The sequence below is a fragment of the Antedon bifida genome, chromosome 1 (assembly GCF_963402885.1).
Source record: "Antedon bifida chromosome 1, ecAntBifi1.1, whole genome shotgun sequence".
In the NCBI taxonomy this organism is placed as follows: Eukaryota; Metazoa; Echinodermata; class Crinoidea; order Comatulida; family Antedonidae; genus Antedon; species Antedon bifida.
Genome location: NC_136226.1, coordinates 8,175,017 through 8,199,726, shown reverse-complemented (window position 1 = coordinate 8,199,726; position 24,710 = coordinate 8,175,017). Strand labels below are relative to the sequence as shown.

The window sequence follows — 24,710 nt, the reverse complement described above, 5'->3', positions numbered from 1 at the left end:
AATGGTTCTTACTTTACAATACCTAAAGTTGTTTATTGACAAACTTCGTAATTTTAAAGTGATACAGTTTCAAAGTAAAAAATTGAACAGTATTTCATACAATCATCTCCAGCAAATTTACATGCCAATTATAGGATGAATAAACTTTATTATGCTTATAAACTAAGTCTGAGGCTTTGAGTGTGGAGTATTTTACCAGTTGTGTGTTACAAGCCAGGCACTAGGTCAGGATTGAACCCTGGTCGGATAGAACCTTGGACCTTGGGGTTGGAAGGCAAGCACCATAGAGAGTATTCGATTTGAGACAACCAATCTCCTAGGAACAAGTTAGGTTTTGTTAATTGATTGTGTGCATGCACGGTACCTGGGACACTCACTCTATTCCTCCGCACAGTTTTTGGTGGTTTCTAGGTCCAGACAACGACCTGTGACATGTCAATGTTTAGGTTTTAAATTGTAAGCAAATTGAATGAAAACTCTCTCCCATACCACCAAGCTACACTACAATTTTCTACATTATTTTTTAAATTTTATTTTAGGAAACCTTGAATTTCAATCAGTTTCAATTCCAGCAAAATGTTGCTGACCTAGTTGATACAGAAACCACACTTCAGAACCAACAGTCTCCATCTAGTTTAGTTGGTAAGTATACTGTGATAGTTGTGGTAGTCAAGTTGTAGGACACTTATCTTACAGAAAGACCTGTGTTCAATCCCTGATAAGAAGTTTGCTCTGCTGTAAATATGTACTGGTTGCAAAATACTAGGGAAGATACGGTGGAGTGGAAAGGAACTGGCCACTCTACAATATAATGCCATGATATACAATGTATATACAATATTTCCCTACATTCAGAATGAATACAAGACTCACTTTACATTTTATACTGAGATATCAGGAATGTAGAATAAATTTGGAAACCTACCCCATGTATGTTATTTGAGAATATTTTACCTCATACTTCCATTGTTTTAAATCATAAATCCACATGTCAATTAAATTTTTAAAATAATAAAGATTTACCTATGATTATTTTGCCTTTCTCTGTGCTAAATATATATCATTATATAAAAGTACTATGACCCTTCAAAAACAGAGAAATTGTTTACATATTTCATTTTAAATTAGTCCCAGATGTCTAAATATGGACTGCTACTGTATAGTTTCTCTAGATGATGTGTGTGTGTTTGTAACAGATGACTTTTCACATCAATGTCAAGTTCAATATAAATAATCGTAAAATGAATTTTCAATAAATAATACCAACCTCCTTTGGTCTTTAGTATTGTAGGATAGACTTGTTTTTTTTTATTTATGGATGGATCGGGGTCAGACTTTAAAAATAATAATAAAAACATATTCCCTACATTTTTTTGGTAAAAATAATGCATAAAGCCAATTCTTGTCTTAAACTTATGTTCTATTGTTAATTATGAGAAAAAGAGAAAAACAATGTACCCTTAAATTAGTTAAATGTTCTCAACCTAGGCCTAGGCTAAAACATTCCTTAAAATCCAGACTGAATGTATACATTCAATTGTCTAAAACTAAAAAAACAACATCAGAGAACAAAAGTTACTGATAACTTATATTACTATCTTTCCCACACTAAATTTCATCACAACAATATTGATATCTTGATTTTCATTATTCTTCTTTCATAGCTGCACTTTCATTGGACTTGGACAAACGTTTGTTGTCAACAAGCAGACCGTACCAATCAGGACAAACAGTCCATAACCGCAATACAACATATGACCTCTCATCCACTTACCTTGATAGAAGATCTTCCGTCTCGACCCAGACAGAACTTCTTCGCACGCCAATTGAGAAATTCTGCACGCAGACATATTTTGCTGAAGCACACTCTACGCCTACGAAACTCCCATGTCATTGTAGCCAACACGCTATTAGCCGTTTACAGGCGATTGAGCATCTGCCTGAAGAGGATTCAGATTCATCTTCTGATAGTGTTTTCTATACAGCTATTCCATCTCCTGAACCTTATTCACTGTGTACATCATCAAGGGAGCTCAGTCCAGCTCACACGCCAAATATTCTCCATCCTGAAGACACTTTGAATCAGCCTCCAAGGTAATGTATTACAAAATACAGATGTCTATGAGAAACATCAACTTTAATTCTACTTATTTTTTATTACAAGCTATAATGAAAGTTGGTCCTTTTTAAGCCAATGATGGGGTCTGGTCAAAACTGAACGAAATAATGTTTATCTCCTAAAATAAAGAATGAGAACTTACTAAATGTGCCAATAGATTGTCGCTCCTAATTTGTAGGAGAATGTTTTACACTCTCTTCTGTACATGCTAAAAGTTTACTTCAATTACTGTAAAAGATTTGTATTTACTATTTATGTACTTTTCATTATTATGTTTAGGTTTATTGACCAACCAGAGGCAATGCAACAACCGAATATTGCAGAAAATCTTGATGAGAATTGTAATAATGATATTAGATCATCACCTCTCCCGCCAAATATTACATTCTGGCATACGGTATGTATTGATTATATTAGAAATAAAATCTATTTTAAAAGGATTATTTTGCTCTTTATGTCATAATAAATATATGATTTCTGTCTAGGAATTTTTGAAATACTATCTTTACAGAAGGCAATAAATATATAATGGTTTGTTTATTTCATTAAATTGTGATTTACCTTTGCTACCTTTTATTACCAATATATTTTCTTCTAATGCACTGTCAATATATTTGTACTTTGCTTTCGTTAATAATATGATTTAGGTTGATATTCTGAGAATCCTGAGATAAAATTTATGTAGACATAATATGCTAATGCTAGCAGAACTTTTTACATGTACTATTAGTTATATATATTTTAGATTATAAAAAAATATATTTTATTTTTTTTAAAATGTGTAAAAAATGTTATCCAATCAGTTGATACTTAAAGAATTAGCAGCTTAAAGTAGACCATATTCAGATTTAAACTACACAAATCTGACCAGAAATAGCACACAAAAATTTAAACTCTTTTATACCAGACAAGCTTAGAAAATGTCATGCTAAAAGGTAATTAGAATAACCAATTCAGAATAATATGAATTCTGTTTTATATTAATTGATAGAAATCATCACAGGATCGGCAAGCAGAAGCACAAAAAATGGCTGATATATTGGCAAATTCTTATGCCAGACCAGCTCAACAAATTGAAGTTCTATCATCTCAAACAGATGATGATGGGTATGTATGATTCAATTCATTATTAACATACAATCCACTAGGTCATCACACATGCCCAAGGCTGGTCTCCGAAACCGACATTTGATCTAATTGCACAAATATCTGAGAATTATTTTTCTTCAATGATATGTCAGGAGAATTATAAAACGATAATAGTGGTAAAAAAGGAGTTGTTGTTATGATAAGTGGCTACTTTCCCAAGGTTCTAGGTTCAAATCTTTTCTGTTTCTAGGACCAAAACTACTCCCAAAAAACAGTTTATTTATATTTATTTATGACCATATTATTCAGGATGGCCTATTCATATATATATATGTATAGAAACGGATTATTTAGGGCCCTCGTAACATACAAATAACAACAACAAAACATATAGAATATTTAATATTCAATGACAAAGGTAAATAACAACATATTTTGTGAAGTTTCTGTTATTATTTTGTTTCAATACTTTTTTTAGATGTTCAGTAAACACACCTTCTAGAAAACTGTCACCAAGACCAAAGCGACGAATACAAACAGATAGAAACAAGAGAACTGTACCAGGTATACCATTTATTAGCAATTGCTTATTAAAAGATAATTATGGACCTTTTCTGAAATGAGCTTAAAATATAGTGTCAGTCTGCTTTCCCATATATTGGAACTTTTTTTGTGAACTTGTTGTGAAAACTAATAATTTTATTTCTTGTTCGATTGGCAATTGTTTGAGTGGCAGATCTAGTGTAACGTTTTGATATGTGCAACTTTGTTTCGGCTCAACTTTTATTTGACTAGTAAATGCTGTTGAGTAATATTTCCTCATTCAAAAATCTGAAAATTGATTGAAATACAGCCCAAAATTCTCAAATCGAATCAGATACTTATACAAACATCTGGTTCGATGAATACCTGGTTTAGCTAGCCTCGAATAGTTCAACCATAGTTATAATTTACTGTACTGAGCAAGGGAAAAAAACAGATCTTGGCAAATAATATATAATGAATTCATCACCAGTCGTATTACAAAATCAGTGAATATACACTAAGATCATTTAAGGTTAAGTTCAGTACTACATTTTACAATTTTTAAAACCTATAAAAACAATGTTGTAATGTATGCATTTATGGTGAAAACAAAAATCTTTAAAACCTGGGCCCACTAATTTAACGTCCTGGATGTGGATCCGCCAGCTCTGAACTAACCTTCGCAGGAAATAGAATGGTCTTGATGAGAGATCTTTGTGTTTCTCTGAACTAAAATTAACACAAGTTATTAATATTGAATTTGACCTTTCCAGTGACTAGTGATCTTATGAATCACATTTAATGTATAATGAACTATTAACTACGATGTATCTTCTATCTATTTTCGGATAGTTCTCAAAATTTTTTAAAAAGTAGACAAGTCGATGGGGCTTGGGTTAATTCACATCATTTGAACAATGGCATGATAACTTTAAAGGCCTTATAAGCAATTATGCTTCGCCTCAATTTCCCTCAATTTCAAACCAGTGATGATGGCTATGAGGGACAATAAGTAAACAATGTGTTATACCATTTTATTCTTTTCAGTGAATGTAAGTGATCTTATAAATGGCAATCTAGAAAATGTTGAATTAAGTGAAAACGATAAAGAAATGAACTCTAAATTAATTGAAGAATCAAGGAAAGCTTCGGAGCGATTCAAGAATAGAAAAGGAAGGCGGGCAGGTGGTGGATTAACAGGTAACTTATATTCTGTTAATATTTTTCGTCATGAGGTAATTTCCCGAATGATCATGAAATCGAAATGATACTGGGTTTGATCTACTACCGTTCCTGCTCCCAACTACTCATCCATTCATAGAAGCACTGATGAAGAAAGTCTATCTGGTGATTATTTTTCTTCTCTATAATGATCTAAGAAAAATGTCTTGTTCCAATAACATAAATTACTGATTCAAGTCTAAGACCAAAGTTTCAAGAATTTGTAGAATTAATGGAATTCAAATTTTAAAATAAAAGAAGAGCATTTATAAAAACTGCTCAATTTGATTTTCGTTGTTTAGGGCATAATAACCGTTCAAGATCACTATCTCCACGAAATGTGAACAGTGATGCTAACACTGAAAGTGACCAGATAACTAATGGTAGGAATGTTTGTCTAATAAAAACATATTTTGTAATAAACATGTGGAAAATATTTTAACCATACCACCATTGAAATTCATTGTATCAGTGTACCTTAGTAGTTAACAATCATGCTTGTTTACCAATCTTCTACACTATAAGGGTTTTTCTTATGGTCGATATATAACCTTAACCACCATTGACTTAAATACAGTAGACATCCAAAGGCACTTTGTTGGGTCCTGAAGGTGTCCCCTTAATAGGAGTTCTACTGTATAAATGCTTTCAATCGTTCAAGAATTCCTGATTGTTTAATTTCTTTGAATGTGTTTAAAATAACAGTCCTGCTCCAAGTACCTACTCGTACATTAGGAAGTAGCACACCACAGGCATCAATGGAACCACAGAATCCGGCACTCCCTGGTGGCAAACCTGATGGTGACACACCTAGTAGTGAGACACCTAATGGTGACACACCTAGTGGTGACACATCTTATGGTGACATCAACCAAATAGCTCTGGAAGAAGATGAAACTATGGTTTGTTTACATTTTCAAGTTTTAAGAAATAGCCAACAAACTTTAAGCATGTTTCGTATGAATCAGTGTTGTGATACTTAGCTTCTGATATTACACCAATATTCAAAACTTTTCATTAAAAATACCCCCCAAAAAAAGAAGCAACTCACCTAGACCATCATCCTCTTCTTCGTTTCCTATTTTAAATCTCACGTAAAAACTATTATTTCTTAACTTTACAAACCAAGAAAAGTTACCATTTTGTAGAAATTATTACGACATAAAAATTGTCTTCTTCAGCAATCAATTGATGAACAACAGATGGAGGTACAAGAAGCTGACAATGGTATAGACATTAAGGCAGATATACTAAAAGGAATTGGTCCCATTGATTCAGATCAAACCAAAGCATCAACTCCATTATCAAAACTAAGAAAAGTAAGACTATCAATATATGACATAAATATTAAGTATTTGACAGTGAATATAATTTATCAAAACAAAAGGGTGAAGATCTCTTTATCTTTTTGTTTTCTTCTATGCATGCATAAGTCATCTGAAAATGTAATATACTGTAAAATCATATCAATATCATTATCACGTGTGTAATTAAGTGTGTACGTATTTTCAAACCTATACACATATTCTACAGTTTCTACTGTGCTATAACCAAGATATATTTGTCATATTTGCTATCATATCTTCACTTCCAGGTAAATAAAATAAAGAGAAGCACACCAGTATTCAAAATGCCAGAATTGGCAGAAGCTTCGGAAACAGAGAGTGCGCGGGAGATTGACAGTCCCTGTGAGTCTGATATCTCTATGATGGCCAGTCAAGAGGTTGAACACACTGGTTCTTCTTTGATAGCCCCTCATGAAGTTGAACATACAAGTGCTCCTGTCGTTGCTGCTCAAGAAGTTGAACGTAAAGTAAATTTTGAGGAGGCTATAACTGAAGATACAGAAATTGGGGAGTCAAAATCTGTGAAGAGATTGAGTGCGCTTCTACCGGACTCTGTGCTTAGAAGTCTTGGATTGGCGAAATCAAAGGACGAGTAAGTATATGTATACTAGAGGCTCCATTTTTTTATTTGAGTCAAATTTCACCTTCAGTTGAAGATGACTTGGTGTGCTGACCGATGTGTACTCTACTTTTTGTAAGTCTCTATTGAATGAATGAAGATACAATACTAATTAGAGCCACATTAACACTAAACTATCATTAGTTAACCAACTTAGCACTTCTCTTTTACAGACCTGTACTTACTGAGAAGGAGGTAGAAGATAAGTTTTTAAATCTATCGATTGCACTGAAGACTGACAAGTTCACTTTGGAGAAACGAGTATATCTTCAGGACAGGCAGCGAAATTTAGCAGAAGCCAATGTTGATGAGGAACTACAACAGCTCCACAAAATAACACAGGTTGGTAAAGCCTCATTTCCCATGTGAAATGTCTATACCAATATTTTAATTTGATTTGATTTATTTAAATGCTATTGATGAACATCAAACACGGATAAGAACAAGCAAAGAATGCAATAATTTGCATGGTACCAAAGAAAACACTTAAAATTCAAGAAAGGGTTTACATCTTGATGGGTTCTATGCAGCTACACAGCTACTTTACCAATTTTTATTGAATATTCAATTCAATTCAAATTTCACCACAACAGAAAAAAAGTATATAGATAAATAATTAAATAAATATGATTATATGCACTGGTCCTTATGAGGTCCATGTGGTAAGTAAAACAAAATAATTCATTCAAGCTTCAAGTTTAAAATAGAGTAAATGCACTATATTTGACTTCTTTTCAGACACTTGATCCACTTTGCAAAGACCTTGAAGCTAAAGATTGTTTGAATAAAATTAGAAATCATCTTGAATTTTTAACTTCATCATTGCATAGACTTAGCTGTAAAGCTGAATCTTTAGGAGCAACACATCAGGTAATGTTGAAATACATTCACTGTTTACTCCTTAGTAGATGTTCCATACATACAATATATCGGTATATTGTTACACACCTCTTTTGCAAGACCTTGTGTCTGAGCCAAAAATACCATGTTGTCTCCACACTAGTCATAGACTTTGTCAGGACACATGTCTTAAATGAAAAGCTGCGTAAAGCTCTGTCTACACTATCAACCTAGTTTGACAAAAAAAGTGGGATGTGGCCAAATATGGTGGTGATATGTCCAAATATGGTAATGATATGTCCAAATATGGTAGTGATATGACATCATCATGTCCATATATGGGCACATCACATTATTTTGTCACATAAAGTTTGATAATGTAGACAGAGCTTAAGACAACTCTTAGATCTAGCCTACAACACTAAAACCATTGAATGTAAATGTTTGTAATATGTAATGTAATTTTTATTTGATATAGGAAAATAGATTGAGTGTTGCGTCTGATGTTATGATAACACATGTAGAAAACCTTAAAAAGATGTATGAAAAACAACATTCCGAACTAGAGGATGCAAGGTTAGTGTTGATTTAATTTCTTCCATATACTGTACTGGGTGATATATTCAGTACAAGACTTTTCTCCAAGAGACCATCCTTACTATTTTTTAATAGTGGACCAATATATCTATCAAACATATGCAATATACTGTACACATGACCAACGGCGTTACATCCTATTCAAGGAATGGGATTAAAGTATCTTGCCTAAAGATACAAGAAAGATGGCTCAACCTATTCCTCTTACATACGAGTCCTGTACACCATATCACTCAAGAGGTTCCCACTGTGTTGAGTCATTGGCCCATGGTTTCCACTTGGGATATTTGCCAAGTCACTTTCTATGTAAAATCCTTTTTTAAGTAACTGCAGTTTCATGTCCATTTCTTCTTTTTGTTTGTATTTCAGAAAACTTTTAGAAGAGAATAAGTTACTATTTAGGGGTAACAGTCCATTAGGCATGGCCAATGATGGTAATGAACATTTATTTGTATTTATAATTACGAAAGTATTTGTAACATAGGGTCCCCCGAAAACTCATTAATAATTTTGTATTGGCTGTCCATCTGATTTCAGTATAGCTTTGGAGGCAAAAATGTTGTATTATTTAAAACCATTTTCTAACCTGCATATTTTGTTAATTTTATTTTTTTAAAGCTGAGGATAGACAAGGTTTGTAATATGCAACTGTTTGTTATTGTTTTGTTTATTTATGATGACTTGTATGTTTATGTGGCAGTGGATTATTGTCTTACCTGCATGTATCTAGAATGTAGTTGTAGTTAAACATGTGCCCCAACAAAACTTTATGGATGGAAATGACATTCTGATTTAGTTTGTCTTTTAATTTGAGTCTTTTTTTACCCAAGATGATAGTAGTCAATTTTCTAGTATAGTTTAGAAAGAAATTGTCAACACCATAGTGGTCAACAGCTTGTATGCCTACAGACTGTCAAAGATATATTTCTAGTGTATTCACCCTTCTGAACACATCACTAGTATGGTACACTACTATAAATGTATAACCAGAGAGTGAGCACTCTTCACTGGTATAACTGAACTGTGAAGTGACTTCATGCATGCCAAATGTATACATAAGTTTGAGCCAAGTTCAAATTAAAACAAAACAAATGTCCTTTATTGTCCGTTTTGTCCTACCATTAAAGGCAACTATGACTGGTGGTAGATATTTTTCTGACTTTTTATAGTGATATAACATTTACTACAAACTTTCTTTTATTTTTATATACACTTTCATGGATGCGTTGTTGCTATTTTTTACTGGTGAGTAATATTGTTTATAAACATATCAAACGTCTGATCATGTTTACAAGGTAATCAGCATGTTGTAATATCTTTCATGACTTTCAAGATTTGTGTGGTGTTAGTCCTGAAAGCTATCACAACATGGATATGTTTGTAGGCATGTGCAGATATTGGTTAGGCTCTTATGCTTTGTAGTCTATAGATTATTTATAGATTATTTATAGATTATTTTTAAACATTTATGATTTAATTCAGAACCAGTGTTCTGTTTACACTCAGAAATGGATGAGCATAAATAGATTATTTGTTAGACTTAATAGCTGCCTAGTCTTGATATGAAAAGTCTTTAGTCTACATTAAATACAGACATACTTTTTCAGACTATAAATTGTGTACTGCCCTCTGTCATTAGTTATTTCAGTATATCACCGGGCAGTTTAGAATTTGTTCTGTGCATGTGGTGTTTTAATAAATTCAGATATATATATTTTATATTTAGAATGTTGAAATAGGAGGAGTTATCCAAAAAGTTTTCAGATTCTAAATCACATTCAACATTTTGCAATCAATGCATGCAGTGAGATGTATTATGTTAACACATTTTAAAACTTTTTTTTTTTACTTTTTAAAAAGTTTGTCACAGATTCTCGATTAGTAACCCGACGTTCACTGACAATGGCGGGAACTCCAAAGGTAATTAATCTTTATGATTACTTAACATTTACTTTTACATACATTTTTGTAGATTTCATCTTTAATATTACAGTGTATGTTACATTATTAAAATGATAATTATTGTGTGCCTTCATTTCTAATCTAGTAGTGTGAACATTTAACTGTGTCAGTTTTAAATACTGTAATAATGTAATGTAACAAAAGAAAGACAATTTTAAAACTATTCCCTTCCCCGTGCATAACTGTTATTTGTTGTCTTTTTACCAGCCTGTCTTAACCATTTCCATTACCCTTTAAATTGCTTGCCCATACCACTTTACACCTACTCAAACTGTTTGCAGTCTAGCCTGGACTTCTTGTAGTTACACCCCTGTAGATATCACCATAGAAAGTAGTACTGTTGTAGTATCCATACCCTGGTATATCATTGTATTTCTGTATGAGCATGATCTTCCACCTTCTTCAGATACGATCTAAAGTTCGACTTAATCGTTGTCGTAGCGAAAGTGACAAAGAAATGATTCATTGTGATGAGGTAGTGTTATAGCATTAGTGCATACAACTATAGCATTAAAAGCATGGGTTTATATAGCTATAGCATGATATAGTTAATAGTATAGCATGGTATAGTAACAGTTTTTCTAATTGCATGCTTAATTCAAAAATAGAATATTTAGTCACATTTTTAATGGATTTCAGTGCTATGATATGTTATATCAAAACCAACATTTTTATAAACTATTCAAATTCTTTATAAAATATTAAATATTAACTGTAAAATATAAATCAAGTGATTTAATTTAAAATTGCTATCTTACATATTTCAGCAAATATATTGAAACAAATAAATTGTTTTGTAATTGTGCACATTGAAATCAATCTTTAATTAAGTTTGTTGGTTGTACATATTATTTTAAAAAGAAAACTGAGATGAATTTTTAATTTAAATGTAATTCTGCATCAATAAAATAATTCACATAAATATAGAAAATATAATAAATAAATAATACATAATATGTATACTATGAATGTGTATGTTAAGCATGATTGAACCTTCCATCGGGTGACTTAAAATATTACAGCTTTTTTTTTTTTGGTATTTGGGATTCTTTATTTTACATTTCTTTATATATTAATTATTAATACTGCTCTTTGTATTAAACCAATATGAAGAATTTATTTTGTTGCAAAATTCTCCTTCAAGTTCCCTATGCACCTTGTTCTGAACCTAACCTTTCTCTTTGATTCTCTCTATGGAAGGAAATAGGCACAAAAAAAAACCAACTTAAACAACTTGTCTGTTTATATATTCATGTTTCTATTAAATAATTCAATCACCAGACACTTGCACTATGATTTCAGCTCTCAACAAACATTCCTGATAATTAAGTTAAAAACATAAAACAATTCCTTGCGAGTATATACACTATTGCGTTATACCTGGACAAATTATGGTTTTATAAACTGGAACATATCTGTCAAAATAATACACCACCATTGCAGAGAGCTAGTTGATGATTTTTCTTGTTAACACTAAAATACTATTTACCTGTATTTTTTACTTTATTGAAATACCACACTCTATTTACCTGTATTTTTTACATTATTAAAATACCACCCTCTATTTACCTGTATTGTCACAAATTATCTATAATTAAATCTATACTCAGTTTATAGTCTTGATTAAAATACTGTAAAGTCATTTATTTCTAGAACCTTATTTTAATTTTCAAGTTCTTTTGTTTTTGCATGCTTTCATCCTACTCACTTCACAATATGAACTTCATTGCTTCATGGTACTAGGGAAAGTTCTCAATTTCACACTTTCTATTAATAGCTAATTTGCATGTAAATATGTTCTTGAATGCATTTATTATCTGTTCATATTAATAGTTAGGGTAACTATTAAGGCAGACCTAATTGTGTCATTTTGTATGATATACAGTATATTGATATTACTGTATATATCAAACAAACTATAAGTAAAAATGTTTTTGGTGGACAACTGACTAAATACAGTCAACTCTCCCAATACCGGACACCAATGTTCTGGCCAAATATGTCTGGTTTTCCAAAAATTCTGGTATTCAGAATGTGTTTTTAATGGTGAAGAGGAATTTAAGACCTTTTGGACTCGGAGAAAAGTTTTTGTTTTGGGAGAGTTTCGGGTCTTCAGAGAATATGGTATTGGGAGAGTTGACTATAGAAAAAAAATGTAAAAGTATCATACAACATGAAGAACATTGGCTCAAATCTGATTTAATTGATATAAATATAAGATTAGATGAAGATAGGACTTGCATTTTTCACCATAAATTAGTATTTATGCCTAACCCTATTTTTGTGTATTATAGGGAGGAAGAAGAAGAGCTAGTGTGGCAACATTCATCGGGTACAATAACATTAGTAATCAGGGTGGACAGGTAGGCTTAAGTATAACATCCAAAATACTCTTTCAATTATTTTTATTAATTAACCTCTTCCTACTAAAATGCCCTATGAAACATATGCTAGTGATATTACCTTTTTGCTTAATATTTTGAATTCTTGCGATAACACCACTATTTTCTAATGATGATGTTTTTTTATGCTTGTGTTTTCATATTATTAATATACTCATTAATTATTCCTAACTTGACATGATTATATTAATATTGCCTTTTCCCGAAATATTTTTTTCTTATACTTGCTTGAAATTAGATTTTTAAAATTCTTCTTTTCTCTTTGCATCTTGAATTTGCCCACAATTTTTTCTCACCAGACTTGATTTTATCAATTTAATAAAATGTCAGTAATTAGTGTTATCACTTTGTATTTTTTATAATGATTTTCAAAATAAATTCAAATAAAATCAACACAAATTCCAACTATATACACTATTTTAGTAATCGATATAAATTATTATTTTTAAAAAGTTTACCCGATTCACATTCAATATATATAATATATTATTTTTCCTTTGAATGCTTTTAACGCTGCCTTTGTTGAAATTTCTCATACAAGGAGGTAAATGGACAGCATAGCATTTAACATTAGCACTTGTTTTATTCATTACATTTTAAATTGATATCTGGAAATAACATTATAAAATTACCAAACTAATGAATATATGTATGTTATTAATAATTGAATAAATTAGTATACCGATTGAAAATTCCCACAATGAGTATTATAATTGTGTATCACACTTCAGAAGACCATATAATAATAATATTACAATGGTTGTCATTTAAAACCATTATTTCATATTGTAATATATTAAAAAATACTATACCATTTATTTTTGTAATAAAATATATCTATTTCTATAAAACGTGAATTTTCTCCAATCTAGAGAAACTTTACATGTATTAAGCTCGCGGTAATTTTCTGTTTCAATACACAAAATAAATTTAGGTCTTTAAATCGAAGAAGCGCTCGTAGAAACCGAATTGCATGGCCACTTTATTAGTCATACAGCAATAAAACTCTTTGATTTATTAGTTACTTTATACCGTTCAACTTGTATTGTCTTCAACCTGTGTTTTATTCCGAATGCTTCTAATTCACATTCTAGGACATTTTCTTAGAGTCTTATATGTGATTTCATGTGGTATTCTTGAGATTTGTTTGTTTTCAATTCAATTTTATTGTTCACTCAACTGTTACAATAAGCAATAAAGATAGATAATAGCCAACTTAATAATAAAAGTTATATGGTAAAGATGCGAAAATCTGTGAGTGTGAAACAAATTGCTCTAGAAAAAAGGCAAACTCTGTTCTTCTGTTTGACATGCATATGTCATTAAACCAGTTGAGACTATGTTCGTGCTGATATATAAACACACTCTCATATTGTGAAGAAGCAAACAAGCCATAGAGAAACCCAGACTCTGGCTACATTCATGTGGTCTGTTAATTCTGCATAATTTTGCATTAGAGGAGCAACTTTAATATCTTGGGGAAATAATTGTAAAAATATAATAAATTGTTGAGAGTCCTGCTCTTCGCAGGTAATTTAATATCAAATATATATCTCAAATAATATAAAAAAACACCAAACAAAACAAGCGAGAATAACAATGAAATAGTTATTATTATTATTATTATTACAAAAGTATTCAATTATTGTATTAATCTGTGGAAGATGAAATGAATAAATAGTGGTTAACGCCACAAAAGAGAAGAAAAAAAAAGTATTTATTATAAAGAAATATGTGAAAAAAAATCAGATTAAAACAGATTAGGTTTACCAGTGATACCACATAAAATCCCAAATAAAGCGTTTTTACTATCCGCACGTTTATCATTCCCATGCACACTAACTACTTTGTTTTTGTTCTCCAGTCACTAACCAAGAAGTCAAGAAGACTTTCCGTTCAACCCTTCTCCTCATTCAACCTAGAGGACTATAAGGTTTTCTTTTCACCTGTCTTTTCATGAACTTGCTATTCTTTCTCTCACTGGTGGTTGTAACCACTAGCCTAGCAAACGTGTAGTCAAATTTACACTATCACGATCTCGACTCCAATTTTAAAAGAACTGCATCTACCACAATCAAGTGTATAAAGTTCACAGAACGTTTAACTGAAATATTGGTTTTCAAGTACTTTATTGTACTTTATTTGAAGTACATTGGCTTTGCAACCTGACATACTTCCCTTCCAATCCCAAGGTCCAGGGTTCAATCCTGACCTAGTGTCTGGGCTTCAACTCTCAACTCTTTTTACTCCACTCCCTAAGCCTCAAATGAGGCTTTTTTTTTTCCGTGGGAATCACACTCCTTTATTGTAACAAATGAGGCTTGATAAATTAAAGCATGATATATTATTTACTCCGATAGTAGTTATCCATCCTGCAAAATTATCTTTAGCATTGTCACCTATTTTTGTATTCTATTTGACTATTTGATTCTGATTGAAATGTTATTGTGATGGTGCAGCAATTCCCAATCAAATTTTCCAAAAATTGGAATCGATTTAAATTTGCCTACAGTGATGTTATTATCTCTTCAAATAAATAGGCTAATGACATATTATAAATTGGGATATTTTCAATGAAATTGTGTGTATTGTTGAAAACTGCTTTGGCATATATAGATTTATATAGAAATGTTTTAGTGATCTGCAATATGCATATTGTACCAAATATGATTTGAATTATACTGGGAAGGCTTTATACTATATTTCAAAATTTACCAGGGGCTGGTTTTCGTTTTCAAAGAGAGAATAGCGTTTTTATGAAAATGACCTTCTAACTTTTATTTTACATTATCATATCACTTATTATTTCCTAAAAATATCATTATTTTAATAAAATTGAAGTAGGGTTTTTCAAACTTTACATTGTAATTTTGAATAAATACTTCTCTTAATCTATAATTCCAAATATGGTCATTTGCTTCCTTTTTTCCTGAAAATGTGTAAAAATAGTTGATTTTATTGATAATTAAATATTATTATTCCTGGAAAGCCCCAAAAATTTAAGATACTTGAAAAAATACTGGAAATAGGTTTTTTTTATAGAAAAAGTAATTCATTCTATTAGATTAATATTTTCATAATAATATCAAAGAATGCGATATTTTTCATTTTATTAAACCACTAGATACTGAATGAAATAACCTTTTAGAGATAAATCCAGATTGTAACAGGACGAAATACATTTATAAGGGCAATCTTTTGACAATGTTTTGATGTAAACATTTTGCTAAAGCTCTGTCTACATTATCAAACTAGTTTGACAAAAAAGTGTGATGTGCCCAAATATGTAGTGATATGCTTAAATATGGTAGCAATATGACATCATCATGTTCATATATGGGTAAATTAAATTTGATAGTGTAGACAGCTGAGCTTAAGGCAAAAAAAACATATTTGATAATAATAATATGAGATAATCTATTTAATTGAAAGAAAATATTAAATAATAAATTTAAAAAAAAAGGTATTCTTTGTTACTTATCTGGATTCATCACTAATTTTCATTATTTTTGTTACATTTGAATTACCATTATCTAACCATGTTGCGTTCTTATTAACACCAGCATGAGATATCACAACGCAGGTATGCGACCGTTAGAAGGTCTTCCATCCCGCACCTGAACCCGCTCACATCCAACACCCAACTTGAGGTTCATATTCCTTTTTATTTCAGAGTTTTTAAAGATGTATTGTCCCCCAAAAAAAATGAATGTTTAAAATGAATAATGAATGAATTCACACTTTGAATAGTATTTTAGTATTAAAGTTAATCACTTCTGTAAAAAAAAACCTGGAAAATATATTGTTTTCACTTATAAAATAACAAAATAAACAGTTAAATTCTACCAAAACACATTGGCTGGCAGCCAATTTGACTATTTCTTGCTTTAAATTACAGTTTTTCAGGTAAATATTTTTGGTCAAAGTGAATAACTATTATGTGATACTAAAATGGTATATTTAACAAAAAAAATATTTTTTCAAGGGGACAATATATCTTTAAATGAATTATATATATTATATAATATATAAATTGTTTATTTAATACAAATCAATATTTTAAGACATTGAAGATGTTTTTAAGGAAAAATTTAAAGAAGCTATATTGGTATGTAGGCCGGAACAGTTTTTTTGTGATATAGCCTACCCCCATATTTAAATTAATGTAAACTCTAATGATTCATGTTGGTATAGGCTAAACAACTGCATGTTGAACTTCTATGTTCAAGAGGTGTTGGCTGATATCAATGTGTAAATCATCATTACAATGTCATAATATTGATTTGTAAACATATTTATGTTTTTTTTTAACTTTATATTTTATAGATTAATTATATTGTGTTTTATTTTCATATATCTTTGTTATTTCATATGCTACTATCTGGATGAATATTCATAATTAATAATTATGTCATTTCATTATTATATCAGCATTTTTTTGTTTGTTTACAAATATAGTATTATCTGTCATTGTGTCTCAATGTGTATCTGTAAACATTAAATAAAATCACTAAACTGTGGCGATGTAACATAGAATAAAAGATATAAATACCAAATTGTTTAATATAACAATATAAATATTTTAATTTGTCATTAGGGACATTAGTTCAGGCTGATTATACCATGTAATAATGTGTTTATGTATTTTTGGTTTTTGTGTTCTTCAATTCTGTTTATTGTTTGTTTTATGTCTATTTCTAAATCTGTTATATATTTTAAATATATGTGCGTTTTATATATTTGAGCATTTTATATATGAGGATTTTATATATATATGAGCATTTTATATATATGAGCATTTTATATATATGAGCATTTTATATATATGAGCATTTTATATATTTGAGCATTTTATATATGTGCGTTTTATATATTTGAGCATTATTTATATATATATATATGAGCATTTTATTAATTGGTTTTACTTATTTTGAAAGGATGCAAGATCTAGGTTTTCGTCGGCAATTGCAGCAACTGCTGCTCGTAACAAATTAAGCACAATGTTTGTAACACCTAAACCAGAGGGCGCTACAGAGTCTATGCAACCAAGCTCAACACTAATGAAAAGGTTAGTAGTGTTGCAATGAATTCTAGGAAATGTGTGAATTGAAGTGATTACTTGGAAATGTTTATGTGTATTGTTTCTGTATTTTTGGATTTTTATTCATTTATTTATTTTATTATTGAATATTATCGTATTTTTTGTAGAGTGATGTTGTAATGGTAATATCGTACTAGCATGTTCGAGGTTATCTGTACCATACTAATTGCATCCTTAGGCAAGATGCTTTACTCTCATTGCCTCGTCCTTCGGATGGGATGTAAAGCCGTTGGTCCTGTGTACTTAACAGTGCACGTTAAAGAACTTGGTACACTATTCGAAAAGAGTAGAGGATCGTCTCCCAGTGTGCTGATCCTAGTAGGCGCTGCACTGCTGGCTGCCGTGGGTCCGTGGAGGGCCTAATCTGAATTTCCTCAGTTTCTAGTTAAGCTTGAGGACAAATATAAATACCTTTACCTCTTTCTGTCCACTCCTCAAGTACAAACAACTACTTAATCCATAACATAAGTACTTTGAACAAATTCTTAAAATGTTAAATCAAAGAGTATTTTTTCCTCAGGATATTTAATTTGAAATTACATCTTCTTTGTTTCGTATGATAATTAGAAGAAAGTATAGCGTTACCAATCTTCTTCAAAGACCATAATGGATGTTGATTAACCTTGACCTTTGTGTCCAAGTCAGACGAATGTTGCTGTACAAATAGCGTTCTTTTAATGGACTGTATTTCCATCTTATAAGGATGTGTAGATTAAACTGAAATCTGATATACTCTCTGACATCATTAATAGTATTGATTATAATCTTATGTGACAAATCTCTTTAAAATCAATACTCTAATCAAACATTATATTGAACGGCCAGTATCATGTATGTAGTAATGAAGGTTCCTGCAATCAAATTTCCAGTATTTGATAATTATTGGTCCAGGCCCTGAAATTACATGCTCAAATTACTATTTTATGATGTTTTAAAGTTAACTGTCAGTCTATACAGAACAGTTATTGATCTGTGTTCAGTGGTGTCATGGTGTCGGAAAGAGCATGTCCCAAGTTGTTTTGGGTTTTTTTTTGGTGGTTTTGTACTTGATGGGGTTAACAGATCCATAGGTGGATGTGGATTTAAAACATTAATAAATAGAGTGAAAATGAGTAAACTTGAGGAAGAGTGAGACAGATTTATATGTGTTGCTCTGTCTACAATATACGTCACCATATTTTGTAGCAAATTAGTTTAACAGTGGTTACCATGAATTCAAAATAGACTGAGGAGGTGTGAAATTGATATAGGTCAGTGTCCGTATTCACCATTCACACTTAGAGAACTTGGGGAAACACTTGCCTTTACAATTTTAAAAAAATCTCCTATCTAAGAGAATATAATTTAAGGGAAATACTGTACTTAAATATTTATTGAGTTTAAGTGAAATAACTAATATTTATGGGAAATATCTCACTTAAGTGTGATTGGTGAATACAGCCACAGATCTGTATTCTTGTCTTCATCTATGTCTATTTTGTGTGTAATTCCTTAGATTCACATCTGACATTTGCATTGTAAATTGTGAACTACAGTACCTCTTTAAGTTTTTAAGATTTCATCATCTTATACAAATACCATCATACAAGTTATTGATTTTCTATGCAATTTTACTTGAAAAGTGCATTCTCATCTCTTGCTCTAGTGGCTTACATATTAAATCCTATTTACCCATCAAGGAATTAGTATGTATTACCCCCCATATCTTAACTTAATGACAATTAACCTGATTATATTAATGATTTATTTTAAAACGCATTGTATGTGCGTTTTCATGTTGTAGTAATAGAGAACCATGGACTGCTTGACATGAAAGGTATCTAAGCATGACAATATGCATCAATTCATTTTGTTAAAAGAAAATCTGTAAAACAGAACAATTATCACTAAAGAAATATCATGTAATATTATTGTACAGTAACCAACATTTAATCAACATATGTCTGGTGAACCAAGAGGTTCCTACATCTGTGTTGGGCAAATTGTTTACTTACTTAATTAATTAATTAATTTAGTAAGTAAACAAGTAAATTCCCCTAGGAAGAAAAAAATGATGGATGAATGAATGAATATGTCATTTTAATGTCACACAATAATTTGACCAAAAATTGGATTAAACAAAATTATTTACCTGATAAAACCATAATTTAAAGGGAAAATATCAACAGGGATCACATTGAAGAAACCGGTTTCTGGTAAAATGTTTTAAAGCATATTTTAAAGCAAAATTCATTTTTTTTTGTAACATAAACTACAAAATGACCTATTCAATTTTTTATTTTATTCATATTTTTTGGAGGACAATTTAAGTGGTCCAATAAAAGTAAACAGTTTCGCAAAAAGAGGTTAAATATTCGAGATGCAGCTTGCAAAAGTGTTGACATTTCAACTGAGCTGGAATGTAAAGCTCTGTCTACACTAACAAACTTTATGTGACAAATAAATGTGATGTGCCCATATATGGGCATGATGATGTCATATCACTACCATATTTGAGAATATAACTACCATATTTGGGCACATCACACTGTTTGTGTCAATTTAGTTTGATAGTGTAGACAGCTTAAAGCTCTGTCTACACTATCAAACTTTATGTGACAAAAAATGTGATGTACCATATTTGAGCATATCACCACCATATTTGAGTACATCACACTTTTTTTTGTCAAACTAGTTTGATAGTGTAAACAGAGCTTTAGTTTGATAGTGTAAACAGAGCTTTAGAATGATATGTAGAGTACACTTTTTATTGACTAGTTAATTTGTTGAAACATAGAATCCATCTTAAATAAGAAGCTGCTTTTCGTACTAAAATAACTCATCAATCAATGATTCAATATTTCATTTTTTAAATCTTCAATCACAATTTATATTTTATCTACTCTACTTTTTTTGAGTCCATCAAAATGTTTATTTTTCTTTTAGTGTGAAAAATTGTTTCTATGAAAGTAATATTTCATTTTTAACCATAGATATTATTGGTCTCTAGGTACTTTGGTTTATTTTACTAATTATTTGTTAATTCTTAGTAGTGGAACTGTAGCTTGGTGGTTAAAGTGCTTTTCTAACAATCCCAAGGTCCAGGGTTTAATCCTAATGCAGGGCTGTAACTCATGACTCTTTCAACTCCACTCCCTAAGCCTCAAATAAGATTTAGTTTATAATTTCATGTTCAAATTGTTTTAATTTGTTGTTATTGCTTTTGTGATATGTTATACTGGACACTGTGTGAGAACATTAGAACATGCTTAAGAATAAAGTAAAAAAATAAGATTGTGACATCAATTTACTGTTTGTTTTGTTTTTCTTTTTTAGGAAGAGTCAAGTAAGTTTCAGTGATGAAAGTTCAAGTACTTCATCGTCATCATCTCCAACTCAAAAAGATCTTCAAATTATAGAGGAGCAATCATTTAATAGGGGGTATGTTTTTGTATTATTTAATTTTCTATAAACATGTAATGGGAATTAAGGTACCCAGTGCAAATGGTACAAGTGTCAACCCTGTGGTTTAGGAGGAGATACAGTACAACAAAGAATATTGATGTATTATGATACATATTCACAAAAGCACATTTTGTTTTAAGCAATGTTATAATTGATTTAAAGCGCCATTGATTAAGATTATATATGTAGGCTATTATAAGTTGAATTATAATGTTAAATGACCAACATTACATTATGAAAAAAGCAACTCCAGCCTGGTGAAATAAATAAAAACATCGGCACACTTGCCATCCTTACCCAACTCTGCATAAATTGATAATATACTGTAAGGCTTTAAAAACCGTACGTCGGCGTATAGGTTTACCATAGATCAAAAGTCTCTGGCTGGGCCAAATTGCTTATTGATTATGGAAGGTAGATTATACTATCAGGTCATATACAACTATTTTATTTGGCCTTTTAAAAACCGTCTCATGTGAAAGTTAATTTAATTTTACAAAGATAGATCAATATCATTGGATTTAATGTATAAACCAAAAAGATATAAAAAACTATATGTAGGACATTTTAGTTTATTGACCTATCAGGCAATGACTTTCTAGAGAACTGAATATATATAGTCATCAGAGCTGCATTATATATATATACTATATAATTTAATTAATTTCTTTATTAATACATAAATAACATACACATACATAACAATTGATAAAATTAATATCAAGAAGGTAAGCAACAAAACAAATAATTTAAAAAATAATTAATCTTGTCTCTTTAATACAAAAGGCAAAATCATGAGCCGCTATAAGAAAAATGAATTTGTCATTGTCATTTAGGTAATCAAAATAAATTGCTGCCTCTCTAACATTGCTATACATATATATCATATAATATCATGGGCTAGTAGTAAAAACAACTTGTGCTATATATGACAAATATGAGCAATTCCTCAAAACTCCACAAAGCATTCTTTTTTTCTTTAAAAACAATATACATTTATATGGAGTATCCAGTGCTGACGTCATGACGGTAGGTGGCGCTGCATGGTTGCTAGCCAACCAAAAAATGCGTTCAACCTGATCCTGATCCTCAGGTCATCAATGGTTTGGAGTAGTCATTTTGAAGTAGTCATTTTAAAACTTAATAATTTTCAATAAAAACAAACTAAAATTTCAAAAGATCACTAAATATTTGTTTTTAATAATCTATTTATTCTTCAACTACAGTTTAAGTTTAAAAAAATCAAGCTAAGATACATAATTTTATAGAAATACAGATCTATACAGTTTATCAACATAGTAGCGTTGAACGCATTTTTTTTGGGCTAGCAACCATGCAGCGCCCTCTATCGTTGTGACGTCACACTGTGATACTCTATATATATTCTTATTATTTTGTCTTGGTATAAAATGTAATGACTGTTTATTTTATGTGACTAGTAACTGCAATATATGTTTTATTTTAATAGCTCTACTCATCACATAATCTATTTTCTGTTTGCAATGTATATTTTATGTTGAACTACATTGATCAGCTTGCCTTTTTAATGCTCCATTCGTTACCAAATCTATTTTATGTGGCAAAATAAATGTATAAATTTTGTTTTAAAAGCACTGTTCAACACGATTATCAATTTATGTGTCTACTGCTGTGTGTTTATTATGTTGAATTTAACATGATTCCCCGTCTAATGCAATATATATGGTGATTTAGAGATGCGGTCGTCGTCTGTATGTGGAAAAAGTCAATTTAAACTTGTATAAAAAAATATCTAATGCAGTGTGTATTTTGTTAAAATTCACCATTCAACAATTTATATGTACATTTGATTTAAAACCATTTTATACGGTAAAAAGCAATATATAAAATTTGGTTTTAAAAGCATTTTTAACATGATTATTTGTTGTTGAAAAATACCCCATTTAACCTGATTTATGGTTTAAAACTAAAAACTCCAGTTTAGGGTTCTTCAGTACTACAGAAACGGAAATTTTGCACAATTATGGACGTACAGAAATGGAGATACCGAAATTCATACAAACTGTGCACAACGTTATGGGAAACCCCTGGCAAAATACAATACCACCACACACCAGGAAATCTCTAGACTTTTTAAATCCATGTATACATTTTGTGTAGTTTATCATACACTAGTTGTGTTCAGATAGCCATCCATCTGATGTAAAGTTACATCAAACATAAAATTGTATGCGCGCATCATTCCTTGTAGCACACTGAGTTAATTTTCTGTGGTAAAGGCTTAAGTATTAACTTGATACAAATAGTGTCTTCCTGGGCTTACACCAAACAAACTGCTACTACAGGGCTTACTTCCGACTCATCTGAACATGCCTACTACTATCATTTAATTGAGTGTGTATGTATTGCTTGAATTCTGTATGCTTCTAATGCAATTTGGTAAATAATAGCAGAGAAGAGTGGATAAAAGCAACTTGATAGTGGCAATAACATTTCAACACTTACATTAATGTAAAATATTTAACTTGTAGATTTGAGGAAGGAGTTCGAGTTCAACTATCACAAGATTTAATAGAGTTGAGGAAACAGCAGAAAGGACTGTGTGATAATCTTGATGATTTAATGGACAAAGCTGAAGATGAAAACATAATACCAATTGAATCGTATGTTTTCAACTTTATTTATTTCACATTTGATTTCTCAGAAAATATTGTGAGCTTGTAAAGCAGTTTTTAGTTTTACCAACTTTATACATTTAAATTTATTATATTATATAATGTAATCAATTAATTGTAAACAATTCTATTATACATATTATACTGCATATTGGAAAAATATAACAATGAGGTCTTGTTTCAACCATTGAACGTATGTTTGTCTATCTGTCGGTTTGTCTGTCTCTCAGTTTGTCTGTTTACCATTCTCTTTAATGAGCCCAGCTAAAAGCACTACTAAAATCAGTGTAAAAATACTTCAGTGTTAGGTATTTAAGGACGGGCGAAGAAGTTCCCACTCAATGATATTTAATTAATCTTGCTAATAATAACATAGATGGTACAAATTAGATATCAAAAAGTTAAATTTTCTAACCTCTATTCAGGGAACACCCTAAGCTAAAATTTTAAAAGGGGGAGCATGGGCCCTCAGCGCAACCCCCTAGATTTGTAATACTTGAGATGAGATAATATATCAAAGTGGAAACGAAGCTTATTTAAGGATGGTATAAACAATGCTACCTGCCCAGTTACCTACATAATTGAGCAAGAATTTAGGGGTTTTTTAAATATGGAAATATTTCAATTAAAATTTGGACTAGTTATAATATATTGATTATTCTGATATATCCTGGTAATAAGCGAACATTAAGAAGAAATTTATAAAATAATGTTGAATATTTATTATCTATTACTAATAATAGCTTTATGATGTTTCTCAAGTAATCATTAAATAGAGTCTAATGTCGATA

General features: G+C 30.6%; 1 protein-coding gene across 1 annotated transcript in view; it reads left to right on the top strand.

Moving 5' to 3' along the window:
- LOC144848587 (uncharacterized) overlaps positions 1–24,710 on the top strand; it is a 59,383-nt gene that overhangs the window by 29,663 nt on the left and 5,010 nt on the right. The window contains exons 21-42 of the mRNA XM_078705424.1: positions 540–642; positions 1,665–2,094; positions 2,399–2,516; positions 3,111–3,226; positions 3,687–3,772; positions 4,781–4,933; positions 5,257–5,337; positions 5,660–5,856; positions 6,136–6,273; positions 6,549–6,892; positions 7,093–7,261; positions 7,658–7,789; positions 8,238–8,335; positions 8,726–8,790; positions 10,227–10,276; positions 10,725–10,793; positions 12,613–12,681; positions 14,585–14,653; positions 16,284–16,370; positions 17,658–17,788; positions 21,137–21,241; positions 23,776–23,907. Of these exons, the coding sequence (XP_078561550.1) occupies positions 540–642; positions 1,665–2,094; positions 2,399–2,516; positions 3,111–3,226; positions 3,687–3,772; positions 4,781–4,933; positions 5,257–5,337; positions 5,660–5,856; positions 6,136–6,273; positions 6,549–6,892; positions 7,093–7,261; positions 7,658–7,789; positions 8,238–8,335; positions 8,726–8,790; positions 10,227–10,276; positions 10,725–10,793; positions 12,613–12,681; positions 14,585–14,653; positions 16,284–16,370; positions 17,658–17,788; positions 21,137–21,241; positions 23,776–23,907 (2,942 nt within the window). The remainder of the gene's footprint in view (positions 1–539; positions 643–1,664; positions 2,095–2,398; positions 2,517–3,110; positions 3,227–3,686; positions 3,773–4,780; positions 4,934–5,256; positions 5,338–5,659; positions 5,857–6,135; positions 6,274–6,548; positions 6,893–7,092; positions 7,262–7,657; positions 7,790–8,237; positions 8,336–8,725; positions 8,791–10,226; positions 10,277–10,724; positions 10,794–12,612; positions 12,682–14,584; positions 14,654–16,283; positions 16,371–17,657; positions 17,789–21,136; positions 21,242–23,775; positions 23,908–24,710) is intronic.